The 13,805-nt window shown below is 43.5% G+C and overlaps 2 protein-coding genes across 5 annotated transcripts in view; both read right to left on the bottom strand.

Annotated features, from left to right (window-relative positions):
• LOC142468223 (solute carrier family 26 member 6-like) overlaps window positions 1-4,050 on the bottom strand; it is a 34,675-nt gene extending 30,625 nt beyond the window's left edge. Inside the window, exon 1 of one of the 4 annotated variants that reach the window (XM_075574530.1) lies at window positions 3,933-4,050. The gene's annotated coding sequence lies outside the window, so the exon portion shown is untranslated. Of the gene's footprint in view, window positions 1-767; window positions 893-1,175; window positions 1,961-3,932 lie in introns of those variants that run through there. The other 3 variants (XM_075574528.1, XM_075574529.1, XM_075574531.1) reach the window with 3 other exon arrangements.
• Window positions 2,087-13,735, bottom strand: LOC142467792 (solute carrier family 26 member 6-like). Its single transcript, XM_075573653.1, has 11 exons — window positions 13,610-13,735; window positions 13,232-13,309; window positions 13,019-13,114; window positions 10,396-10,502; window positions 9,544-9,613; window positions 9,020-9,112; window positions 8,817-8,933; window positions 5,858-6,049; window positions 5,064-5,118; window positions 4,629-4,765; window positions 2,087-3,856 (listed from the first exon to the last, which is right to left on the bottom strand). Exons 1-11 carry the CDS (start codon window positions 13,733-13,735, stop codon window positions 3,833-3,835), a joined length of 1,095 nt encoding a protein of 364 aa, XP_075429768.1. The 3' UTR covers window positions 2,087-3,832.
• Window positions 13,736-13,805: the final 70 nt, after the last annotated feature.

Here is a 13,805-nt window from a genome sequence, read left to right as displayed (position 1 = left end):
TCCTTTTTAAGCTCCGGCCCCAGTCACGGCGTGCACGCGCGTCGAAGCACCTGGCGGCACGTACACCAGTTTCAGCCGTGACCTGTGGTTGCGCGTCAGGAGAAGAGCAGGATATCGCGATGGTGAAGGGGGGGGTGGCATGGGAGGGGCACGGCCATGACGTCACGCAGCTGGTTCACCCTCATTGTCTGAACTACCGCAGTGACGTGGCAAACGCACGGCGGCCGCACCAAAAGACAAAAATGTTGTCTTTTGGCAACTCTCTGCAGGCGCGCGGCGGCAGTGACTAGGGCTGACCCCATAGAGGGCCGTATCTTGTTCGTGCTGTGCACGCCATAGCGCGCACAGCCGCGAGCAGTGGGGACGAGGACAAAGAAAGGAAAGGCATACAGGGATATACCAAATAAGTAAACATGGGAAGGATGTTGAGCCAGGGAGTAATCCGATTGCCAATATTTGCAGTCAGGAAGGAATTGCATTTTCCCGTTATGAGATATCATTGGATGATATGTCACTGGGTTTTTTTTTGTTTACTTTCTTCTGGATCCATATACTGTAAGTACGGATATAGGAGCAGTATCTGTCGTCTAAATTTAGCACAGGTTGAACTCGATGGACATGTTTTTTTTTTTCCAACCTCATTTACTCTGTAATTATGTAAAATACAATCAATGTGTATTCAGTATGGCTTCAGAATACCCTTTTTGTGCACTACATCTACAGGTATGAATATCAAGCAAATAATTCAGAATATCAGAGATACATACAGCAAAGTCCTACCTAGGCAGTGAGAATCTGTGCAGCGAGCCTGTGCTGTCCTTAAGATTTGATCCCTAAAAGGTGAACGCGTGGTGTGGGCGTATACCTGCACCCTTAATCAGCACCATGCCTGCTCTGCATCTATAGGCAATGAGAACTTTGATCTCTCTCTGCTCTCGCTGAGATGACTCAGGTAGATGATTAAATAAAAGTCTTAACTTCTTCACTGCTAGATTACCCTGCAGCTCATTACTTTGCAGCACCTGCAATCCTTCATTAAAGGGTCTGCTGCTTTAACGCTTTCACTGCCAGAGGCTTATGCTTTGCAAATGCATTGTCAGGAGATATATACGGATTGGAAAGTCGCACGTACCAAAGCACACTCCTGCTGTCTCTGTACGTTTATTCCTACTTACCAATTAAATTGTGAGCTCTTCGGGGCAGGCACTCCTTTTCCTAAGTTTCACTTTTATGTCTGAAAACGCTTCTTCCCTTTATGTGTCATTTCGGTGGCGTAGCTGGACCTGAGCGGGGCCCCCGGGCAAACATTTTCTCAGGGCCCCATTATAAGTGAACATATGGCGTAGATTCCAAATAATCTCGTGGTTACCATGGCAACCACAGCCATGGCATACACTGCCCGCTGTACAAGAATTGTTATTATTATTATTATGTGTGGGTAAGTTAGAAATATATTAACCCCTTTGTACAATATGTGAGAGATACCAGTTGCTGCTAACTACAGAAACAGACACTAGAGGATGACAGCCATCTCCAACTAATGGAGGCCGATTAATTTTACAGCTAAATAGAGTTGATCCACAAGGGGACCGGGGTTTTAACATTAAGGGCCAATTTATTTTAAGGGTACTGGCAGATCTTGGAGCATATAACTGGTTTCTCTTCTTCTTTGGGTGGGTTTGTGTTGAGCCTGTTGTTGGAAATGGAACTGCTCCAAGATCTGAAGAATCAAATGCACCAGAATGTACACAGTATAAGCAGGATCCTACTGCAAATAATGGTTGGGCGTGGCAACGTGTCGTGGTCACGTGACAGCACACATGGAGAAGACACATGACACCTGCAAGGCTTTTGGGAGCTGTTCAAAATATAAACTCATCTACCAGTATGAAGAAGTCTCGTGTTAGTCTTCATCCGTAAAAGTATTCAAGAAAATGCAAAGGTCCAGAAATGATCTCAAACCAAAAATACTTTAAGAGAGAGCAATGTATTGTATGTTCTGATACATATTAAATAGAGTGAATGTAAATACAATAGGTCCTTTATTTGACATTTTACCGTATTAAAGCTTCAATCCAAGCTGCCATTTATTTTTACATTTTATTTTATTCCCCCTTTAATATGTTCATCAATACAATCCACACAATGATAAGTAATTAGCTAAGTTGCCGAACAATCCATTCTTCTGTGATTGATCGGCGAAGACTCGGCTTGGGAGTTCACTAAATGGCTGTCAGTGCAGCAGAAGAGGACCAAAGATGCAAAGTGCTGTGGGGAAGACCATGTGACCAGGCAGTCTCTAGATATAATTAATGCATGCTAGAGAGAGGGCAGGGCTCAAAAAGGGGTGTGTCACAGACTGTTTCAGAATAGGAAGAGGATGTGACTTTGTAAATGGTTGCTATAGAAACAGAAAATGCTTTTTATATTATAATACATTAAAAGTAATTTAGAGTTAATTTTTTTTTAAATGCTAAAAGTATTTTCTCATAGTACAGAACTGATTTCTTTATAAAAGGATTTTGCATCTTCTGCAGCTTTAAGGCTCACTGACAACTAACGAATGAATGAGCTATAAGAAGCCGCATTTTGTTAAGCTCATTATTACTGGCACACATTATTTATGTGACATTGTAACGCTGAATGGAACAATATTTCAAACAAAGGGCTATATATCAAGCTGTGATTACATTTATGGTAATGCTGTCACCTGCAACATTTGTCTCTTATTGTCAACGTATCAAGGTTCCCAGCCTCTACCTCTCCATGTTTGCATCTGTATGAGCACTGGGTATATGTAGTGATAAGAGGAATTAAGGCAGTTGTTCATTTTATAACAGGATATGTCACGTTCTGTACCCCAAGCCAATGTTCACCATTCACAAAATCCCCAGGTCAGACATGGAGTGAGTTTATTGGCTTAATATATCCATGTCAAATGGAAGAAACTTGATTTGATTTGGGGTGTCAATCATGGGCGTAGCTATAGCCTGGGCGAAGCCTGAGAACTCGCGCTCTTGGGGGCCTGCTCTGCAAACGCCTGTCGCACATGTGCATACCAGCAGCTGGCCTGCCAATTGCGCATGCGCTAAATTTTGCCTGGGGCCCCGCATGTTTAGCTACACCACTGGTGTCAATTTCAGAAGTCAGATAGCACCATATGCTCCCTCCCGCTCAACAATGGCCTCAATTATTTATGCGATGTGAAGCTACTTCCTAGAACTGGAGAACTGATCAGCTCCATTCAAATGATTAGGACTAAAATCTTCTACAGCAGAGTAGGGTTTCCAGTATTGAACCGGACTGTCCTGTATTTGCACACTGTCTAGTAAACAAATTACAGGTAACACTGGACATGTATGTGTCTGGTATTACCTCTCTGGACATAGTGACCTGACCGACTTGGGGGGGCGCGGGATTTCCTTGAGCAAGGCTGTTGCTAGGGGGCTGGGCAGCTTCCTCCATCCTGATTGGCTGCTGCTGGCTAATGCATCCAATCAGGAGGAGGTGTCAGGAGACTAGGGCTGGGGCCAACGAGAGGAGGAAAGAGCATGGAGCGAAGAGAGGTGAGAGAGAGGTGTGTGTGTGTATGTGTGTCTCGAGCACGTTGCACCTTTCACCATTGTGCCCAGTATTTTTCGAGAAGCCATCTGGCAACCCTATCACAGAGAAGTCTATAGGCTAAGAGCCCCAAAGTCAGGAGAATGAGAGCGGAGTTAGCAAGACAATAGATTGGCTTGGCTGGAGTCAATTTCAGAACAATTAGCCACATGACGTCTTGAAGCCAAAAGAGTCATAATCCTTGTCTACACGTTGTTGTATCCATCAGGAATTAAGTAGACTTAGTATCGCAGACCTGAGGAAGAGAGAGAGAGCTGTCCAAAGCTCGTCTTATAATATCAATTGTTATCCAAATAAAAAAAAGGTATCACCTAATACTGATGCATCCATCATCAATGTTTATGATCAAGTCACGTTATATAATACGACGTTCATGCAGCTTATATGAAAACCACTGGAAAATGTTCTCTTTTTGGGGGGCGGCATTTTTCAGGCCAATTCCAAAAGATTTCACATCCTGGTCCCTGGAAGATCCTGTGAAATAATCAGTCACTAATAAATACTGTAGCCTAAAAATGGACTCCTTCGTTTAGGTTAAGTATAATGTATTTGCCTCTTATTATCCTGCTTCCATGTGCCTGAATTCATTTCCCCATTTAAATTAATTAGCACATTCAATGCCATGCCGTTTCTCACAGAGACTTTGCAGGATCAGAAAGGCACATTGATACAGAAATGATTGGAAATGATTCCTAATATCCATTTTTGTACAAATTGCACAGGATCTAAAATGATGCCCTTTCCAACATGGTTGTGCTGTGGTTTTTATATATATCTTATTTGCAATGTGTATAAGGGAATTTGGGTAATTAAGTGACTCAATTGTGGCCACAAAAAAGGGATTTTCGGTTCTTTAAAATCTGAAGCAAATTATCTAATAATCCAATATACACTATGATATTAGAGAAGTTCTGTCACTCCTGCTATAATCTGGAGCCATCAAGGTTGCACTAACACCATCCTTCACCAGTGAGTGTCTCATATGGAAAAGGAACCAGTATAATCACCGTTATTTCTTGGGCGACACTGGAATCATGGCCAACTGACAGATAAGAAACCGCATCATGGATTGAGGCAAAGATAGACGATTTGGTGATGGTCCCGCTGAAGAAGTGGCTGTTTTCCAGTTGTCTTAAGACTGAAGCTGTCAATGAGAAGAGGGATTTGTATTGTGAAAGGTAAAAATGTCCCTTTGTTCAGGCTCCGGCCCATAACAAGGCCAGGGGCAGAAAGACAGACTGGAACTGCAGGTTGGGTAAGAATTGCGCAACATCACGCAGAAGTGGTATCTGTGTTACCATGGCAGCAGTGAACGAGTGATTACACAACGGTAAGATTTAAGTGTATTATTACAAAAAGCAGTCGTAACAGTTATATAACTCAAACACCAACAAACGTTATGTGATAAAAGCCTGGGGCTGCAAAGATTCAGGGCGGCTTACACAGGCAGTTAACAAGATACACGTCTATTTCAAGGTCAGAAAAATCTTCACAAATCTGAAAAACAAGAGGGAAAAAAATGGAAGACCAGCCTCAACATGCTCAGAAGACATTTGTTCATTAGACTGCTCTTTCATATTTTAAGAAAATGGTGAATTCGAGTGTAATAAATGTAAAAAAAAAGACAAAGGGCCCTTTTTACTAAATGGTGCTACAGTATGGCTTAGCACAGTGTAGTATTTTTTGGCCAAAGTCGTCCCTGAAAAAATTCAAATATATATATATTTTTTTTTAAATAGATTTTGTATAGGTAGTAAAAAATAAATTACAAGGTCACTTATATAAAAGAGTTTTAGTTAATGTCAGTGCTTGTAATAGTACAGTAGTACAGACATACCTCGCATTAACGTACACAATGGGACCGGAGCATGTATGTAAAGCGAAAATGTACTTAAAGTGAAGCACTACCTTTTTTCCACTTATCGATGCATGTACTGTACTGCAATCATCATATACGTGCATAACAGATGTAAATAACGCATTTGTAACAGGCTCTATAGTCTCCCCGCTTGTGCACAGCTTCGGTACAGGTAGGGAGCCGGTGTTGCTGTTCAGGACGTGCTGACAGGCGCATGCGCGAGCTGCCGTTTGCCTATTGGGCGATATGTCCTTACTCGCGAGTGTACTTAAAGTGAGTGTCCTTAAACCGGGGAATGCCTGTACATCTCAAGCAATGTAGCTGAAAAGCAGCAAATGAAACATTTTTTCTCCTACATCTGCAGTTTTACAAACTCACATTTTTTAATATCTTTACACCAACGGTGTCAACAAAACTGACCGCGGCGAAGTCCAAGACAAGAGCGTGGAATTCAGGGCCCTTCAGGCCTAAAGACCGGAGAGTGGGTGAGCTTGGCAGGATGTTGTCAGTCAGAGTTTTCGGATTTATAATCACGCCATCACTATTTGTCACATATTCGAAGCCAGGCTCCTAGATAGAGTAAAGACCTGTGTCATATGTAGAATGGATTTCCCCATAACACACATCAAGGAAATACAAAATGGGGGGGGGGGGGGGGGGAATCAAGTCACATTTTTCAAATCTGGTGAGGGTGCACGTTAGGGCCATCTTAGGGAACTGAAGAGCCAATCGCTGTCACAAGTTGAGTGGGGATCTCATGGGATTTGTTCATTTCGATATCATCTGAGCAATTCTTCATAAATTGATCTTTTAGGTGCTGAAATAGTCACTCCCCAGGAACAACATTTGGAATAAACCTGTCATGCTTGTGCTCTCCTCAGAAGTGCAGGGAAAGGGACCCAATAGCGAGGTGGGGAGGCCGCAGGGGATACGAAGGTAGTGAGTTGTCGCGCAGCTGGGGATCGGCGCACGTAGTCACGTGACCGCGCCGCGCGCATGAGAATGCGCGACGCATCCGGAGGTGCGGGGCCTACTTAGAGACACGAGTGATCCAGCTGCACGCGCGCACGCTCTGACAGCAGAGCGGGAGTGCGCGCGCTCTCAGGCACCAACGCGGTGGTTGCGGGAAGCCAACGCTTCAGCACAGGAGTCTGGAAACGGAAACCAGGAACATGGAACAGGAACATGGGCATGGAGTCCAGAGCACAAGGTTACATCCACAAGGGAATTGCTTCTTGGAGGACGTCCAGCCTCCTTAAAGGCATAGTACCAGAAACAGCGCAAGGTGCAGCGAAACTAAATATAACATAAGGGTTCTTAGTCTAATCCATTGGCCAAGGAATTATAAGCCTGTTACCACGTCAAGGTGAACCCTACTAAGCAGGTACCTACACTACCCGACGGTAAACTAACCTCAGTAGTAATTGAGTGACTGTCCCAGTCTTCCGGAATCCAAAGGAGATGAGTAAAGATCCCAAGGAGGTCCAGGCAGGAACAGCATGCAAAGCTAGTAGCTGCAGGAACAGCATGCAAAGGTAGTAGCTGCAGGAACAGCATGCAAAGGTAGTAGCTGCAGGAACAGCATGCAAAGGTAGTAGCTGCAGGAACCCAGACAGGTAGCCACTGAGAGCTATTTAAAGGAAGCAGCAGCTGTAAGCAATAAGAAAGTCAGAGAGAGGCTTACTTCCTGTCAGGAGGAGGAGGGCAGGATTTGCCAGGAAGCAAGATGGTGTCGTTTGCTTCAGAATCCTTAAAGACACAGGATCTTGACTAGCAGCTAGAGGGCGGCGATCAGAAGTAAACAGGTAAGGAAGGAACACGCCGCAGGGGGCGTGTTCCGCGCATCATTACAAAACCCCAGGCGAAAGACAAAGTAACAAATGCTTTGGGGGAATTAGGTAAGGTGAGGCTCTACCATATGAAAGCTTTCAGTGAAATGAATGGGGGGATTCCCTGCGGTAGGGCCCAAATCACTATCGCACCTTAAATAAATTAGCCTCGTCCCCTATGACTAAGAACCTGGACAAAAAATCCCTTATAAAACACGTCAGTTCTTTTTTTTCATAAGCCTGGATATTTTATGGCCAGGTAAAACATACTGATCTGTACTGTTATATACTAGCAGTGAGGACTTTCTTTGGTGGTTGTTGATAATTGTTCGTTCTCTGTTGGGACATGGAAATTGGAGGTGCAAATTGGCGGAAATGTAAAGTCCAAAAGTATAGAAGAAAATAACATGCTTGTCACGGTAACTTATGACAAGATATAACAAACACCAAATATCTGGGTTGAACTGAACGAGGCATAAAATATATTTATTCCTTAAAAAGGTGAACACAGCAATATAGTACAATTAACAGGCAAGAAGGTAACACTTACTTAGGGTTGGGGGATGGAGAAGTATCAGCTAGCAATTCTCCAGCAATCCGGTGACATTCAAGGTGAAATCAGAAGAACAAGAACTGTAGGGTTGACACAGTTTATATACCTTTGTAACCCTATTCTTAACATTGAATACAGACTATTGGTGAACAATTATCTGTATCCAATCCCTAACGTGGAAACACAGTTTAACCCATGCCCCCCAGCTAGTTAGCCCATGCGTACTGGGACTCTGAGGGTCTTATTTCTGTAGCCCCATAATTAAATCAGGGGCGAAGACCAGTCTACCTGATGAAGTATCTGGCAGGATCTTCATTGTTTGTAGGTGTAGATATAATACTTAGAAACCACTCCAGTTTGATGCTTCTCTGCCCTCATGTAAACAGTTAGAGTGGCAGAGTCTTTTGATCCGTACTTGGTTCCTAGACTTTGGATCGCCCCCCTGACCATTTGCATTCCTTTGTGTGAAGGAATCTGCGCGGGTTTTTATCCCCGCCTTGGAATACAATATTAAAGTTAAAACACAGACATATTAAAATATCCGGTTCCGTTAGGTCCAGCGGGTCCAAACTTTCCAGATCTTAATGCCGGAACTGGGACATCATATGATCCAAGTTTCAGCCTGCTGCGACCTTTAGAACCGGAGATACACAAATACCACTTAAACCGTTTCATACTTTAACACAAAATTCTCCGCTGTAAAATAAATCACAGTTTGTCACTAAATCCCCATTGTGGTGCAGACACTGACATTATAGTGAAACATGGGAACAGGGGATCATACAGTTTCCTGACATGACAAGGTGTAAGCCACATTCCTGGACCGCAGTCCAGTTAACCCCTTGCCTCCCTGGTGAGGTCAGGGGGTGGCCATATGGGGTGCAACCCCTTTAATACTGGGCCAACCCCCCTCTCCCTCTACAATGATACTCTAGTATTTGAATGAATGACACACCTTTTGTGTTTCTGCCACTATCTTTTGGCTCATATTGATCATTTTCTGTAGGCCCCTGTTTCTCTTACTGATGACTTTCTTTTTCTTCTCTTTGAGTCTGTCGACATTGACGCCCACCTGAAAGTCACATTTATTTTGTTTTACACGGGTCACTTTGTCCTTAATTCTACCATTTGACTTCCATGTCAAGTGACTTCTCTTACCTTATCTTGTAGAGCTTTGGCAAACAGCTCAGCATTAGCGAAATAAATTGCAGAGGTGTATCGGAATATTTTTACACCTGGGATCTCTTTGGCCTGAAACAAAGCCCAGGAAACATTCAGACATTTTGCTTGTTGTACGCAATCATCTATGCAGATGTTAAGTAGGTTTATTTTCAACAACGACAACAGATGTCTCAGACCAAAACAGAGGTAGGAATCATTTAAAACTTAACTGTAGGATTTTGATACCATTAATCCAATTTATGAGCAGCCTTGAGTGAGTTCATGCATACACTTAAATATAACTTGTAACACTTTAGGAGTTAATTCTATATAACCAAAGTGGCCATTCGGGATGTTTTTGGCCCAAACGGCCAGTTGGGACTATATTGAATTGACACCTTATTTTCGAGCATCATCCTGAATGTATCTGATACATGTATTGAAAATGTAACATACTTGCCAGTTACCAAGCATGCGATACAGTGATACCTCCATGAGTACAGTATGTACCATGTATTTACCTGGTTATTTTCTGCTACGTCCCTGTACACATCGGTTTCAGGAACCTGTCCCAGTATTGAACACTGAGGTCTGCAACAGCAATAAATAAATAAAAAATGGATCATTTAAAACACAATATTTTTTCTGGGTGTAAAACTGTAAGATTAGAATTGCCTTTAAGGTCGATATTGGGCAGCCTTCGTTTCCTACCAGATTTCTGTTCAGACATTAATTTAAAATGTTATTCTCAGAGAATCTTATAAATGATCTGAAATAGGGAATGTCTGTAAACGACTTTCTAATTCTGGTCACGACCACTGTAACATACTTCTTATTTCCCCTTTTAGGTATGAATTTCAAATGAGGGCCTTTAAAGGACCAGTTTCTCCTAGAACCAAAACGTACTAATGATAGTGACATTTAAGGGGTCACATTTACGGTAGGTGACTGGTGCCGATTTGTTTTCACCTAAATCAGACGCCTAAAGTTATTATGTAAAACTGGTGAGCTGAGATTTGGGAGAGGTTTGATTTCTACTGGCTGCTCCCTTTTGTCTGATGTCAATGTATCTTCAACAAGAGTTTGCACAGGCAGAGACCCCTCCCTCTCCCTTTAATTGGCTCTTTGATAAGGACATTGCGGTTAGAGGGTGGAGGAAACACTTGCTTGACAAACACGCACCATTGGGCAAGACTAAGAAAACCAATGTGTAATTAATTTTCAAAGAAATAAAAGATATCGAATCTTTGCTGTAGCACAGTTACATTTGCTTAAGGAAAGCAATTCTTTACCCAATGTTTTTGTGGCTGGCTACGTGTGATTGCACCTTTAATATCTTTCTGCCCCCTGAAGTGTCTGCGTAAACAACTTACGACTGGGTTCTGAAGGTCACAGTTAGCAGCCCAAATGCAATAGAGACAGCCAGTCCCATGTCCAAGTTGAGGCAGATGGTTGAAAGGAAGGTCACTAACCATATCAGCTGAAATAGGAGAGGCTAATTGTCATTGATTTGTCAGTTATATAACTGAAAATCACGCAACTCCTGCAATAGCAATAAATATCAACAGAGGCTGATTATTTGAATCAACGAGACAAAGCACTTTCAGTGCAATTCATTATATATACATAAAACACAAGGTTCTTGGCACGACCAAGTGCAAATATTTATCACGTGCTGCATCATTCAGTTATTTTGCTAAAAATATACTCGCTGGGGACGTTCAAGCTGTCGTTTAAAAAATTTTTTTTTTTAATATGTGCATTGTAACGGGGACATATCGCTGTTTGGAAAAAGCTGCCTCGGAGCTCTGAATCCAGCATGGAGCTGGTTAACTGCCGCCACTTAATTAGCCAGACTCCACCTGGACAAATCAGAGCTCTGTGAAAAAAGTCTCATGTGAGACCCAGGAGATTTTCCTTAGCACGGACACACTGTGCTGATTGGGGAGATGAAGTGTTGAGCACACAGAAGAGCTGTGCTGAGAACAAGACACCAGACCTCTTTTCCTGGACACAAAGGACCCGGGAACCTGCCAGAGGCTGGACTCTCAAACACACCAAAACACCTGGACACCACTGACCCGAAGGGCTGCCTGCTATAAGGTACCGCTGAGACTTTGGGGGGTGGTATACCGGTAAGGGGCTTCCCCTCCCAGTTTTACAGATTGGGACTGGGGAGTGAGTTAGCCCTTACACAGGGATAGGTGTTTGTTTGTATGTATATTTTTGTTTACAGTGTTGTTTAAAGGAACAGGCAATGAAGCCTTATCTTCATTTCACCCTAAACGGTCTCCATTAGCATACCTCTGCACACTTCTCTTACATCCATTAATACAATCGACTCACTGACAAGTAATTAGCTAAGTTGCCGATCGATCCATTCTCCTGTGATCGATCAGCGAAGATTCGGCTCGGGGGTTCACTAAATGTCTGTCAGTGCAGCAGAAGAGGAACCAAGATGCAAAGTTCTGTGGGGAAGATTATGTGACCAGGCAGTCACTGGATACAATGGGTGCACTGCTAGAGAGAGGGCAGAGCTCAAAAAGGGGTGTGAAGAGGAAGGGGATGTGACTTTGTAAATGGTTGCTACAGGAACAAAAATTCTCGTTACATTATAATTCATTAAAAAAAATTAAATGCTACAAGTATTTTCTCATAGTAGAGAACTGATTTATTTAAAAAAAAAACACACACATGTTGGGTATTGGTTTGTCTGCAGCTTTAATTCTTTATCTGCAGTTTCAGAGTGGGTCAGTACTGCAGTCTGCTAAGTTCCATTTTTCGAGCGTAGGGAAGATTTTGCAAGTGGTAAAATTGCAATATTTGCCAGTCTCACAAACGTGCGCTAAAATTCTACACCTCTCAGTTCAGCATTCCCCTCAAACATAGGGGCACACAGGGCCCCGACAGTGGGGGAGAGAGCTGGGATAACTCGCCGCCTGGGGGTGGCCCGCCTGCGAAGTTGGGCCCAATGTCTGCATTCGTGAGCGGGACCGGTGTGGGACCGGATGCCATCCAGTCACAAGGTAAATTTGTGTGGGTATTGTTTGGGGGGGGGGGTTGTATTGTATTGTGTGGATATTGTGGTGTGGGGGGTATTGTGAGGGTGGTAAAGTTTTGTGTGTGTGGGAGGGGGGTAGTGTAATTGGGTGGGGACAGTGAGAGAGAGAGAAATGGGGGCATAGAAGTGAGGGAGAGACTGAGGAGGTGTGTAAGAGAAAGGGAGGGGCCTTGCAGTGCCAGTCCTGGTGGAAACTCTAGTCCTGTGCCCCGGGAAAGCTGTCTACAACCCTGGGTAAACATCCACCCCACCACACTCAGGGTTAACTTGCCCGCCCAACCTAGGTCATCTTACAGCAAGAGATTCAAGGCATCATTAAAACTAAAGACTACGAAAACATGGATTATGTGATGTTATGTGGTCTTAAAAATCTAATTGAACCAACCGGCATCCGTTTTAAGCCACCTGCATAAGGAAACAATAATGGGATTGGTAATTTGGAGCGACAGACAGAGATTGGGGAGGTGTAACCTGACATTGGTGTGACTTGGCATTATTCTTGTGTCTAAGAAACTAGCTTTCGGCGCAGTACAGCTGTAGCAAGACTTGCTGTATTTAGTGCGGCACTATACTAAGTGTAAATCTCCGGCCTTTATTTGCAATTTGTGGCTCCCTTACCGCTACAGAGTATCATAGGCGAAGATATTCCGTGTGCGCTATTTGCCGGACACACATGCTGAATTGCAATTGCATAAATAACCGCACAATTCTGCCGGCTGACCGTAGCCGAACCAATGTGCTGACGCGGCTGTAATCTCGCAGCCCGCCGCGGTCTAGGGGACAGTAAGTCTTGCTACATCTGTTTATCAAACTTGGAAGTTATAGATGATTAATGGATGTCATAGTAAATTACACTACAGTGTATAAGGCATACAGTTCAGTTGATACATAGAGCCAAAGCCAATGGTCATTGCTGTCCTTCAGCACTTATTTACCAGGTCGTATTTGTTGGTTCTCCATAGAATGGGTAGATCCATGAACTGCTTGTACATCCCTTTCAGATTGGCGATGACAATAGTTGACAATATCGCCTGTGCAGGAAAGCGAAGGGAGAAATGGCTGAACCGTGGCATCCAACTTGATACGGCCTACTTAGCTTTTAATAGAAAGGGGCTTTTTCCGGGGGGGGGGGGGGGGGCAACACTTACCTTGGGAAGGCTGGTAAACAGTTCCCCTGCTTTAAGGATGCATATGAGGATGATGAAGGAAGATACTGACCCAGCGATCTGGAAACAAAATAACAACAACAGTATTTAATAATGTATAGGGATATAATAATAAAGCTGCCCCTTGCTGGCCATTTCCCTACTAAAAGGACAACGTAGAAATCCCCTATAGAATGCGCAAATCAATGTTGCCTTACTGAAGGATATCAAGATTGAATAATTCAAGAAGTACAACGAAGGCATTCACTCAATTTCGGAGAGCTGCTAAATGAATGTTAACGTGGAGCCTTCTGAGCCAGTGTGACGAAGATTCCCCGGACAATCCATCCGGTATGTTTCCTTCCCTACATACTACGTTACCTGTGTCTTCCCTCCTGTACTCTCCTGAACCAGGCTTCTGGACATAGATGCGGTGATTGGAAAACACTGGAAGAAGCTCCCTGTTAAATTGCTGAGTCCGAGTGCTATCAGCTCCTGTAAGGGCATTTACAAAGAGTAGTTTGATTGATACGGTCTATTATCGTGACATTCTCCATCCCCTTTTCTTGCAGAAAAG

The sequence above is a fragment of the Ascaphus truei genome, chromosome 17, assembly GCF_040206685.1.
Source record: "Ascaphus truei isolate aAscTru1 chromosome 17, aAscTru1.hap1, whole genome shotgun sequence".
NCBI lineage: Eukaryota > Metazoa > Chordata > Amphibia > Anura > Ascaphidae > Ascaphus > Ascaphus truei.
The sequence above is the reverse complement of the archived record's forward strand: the minus strand, read 5'-3'. Positions and strand labels throughout refer to the sequence as shown.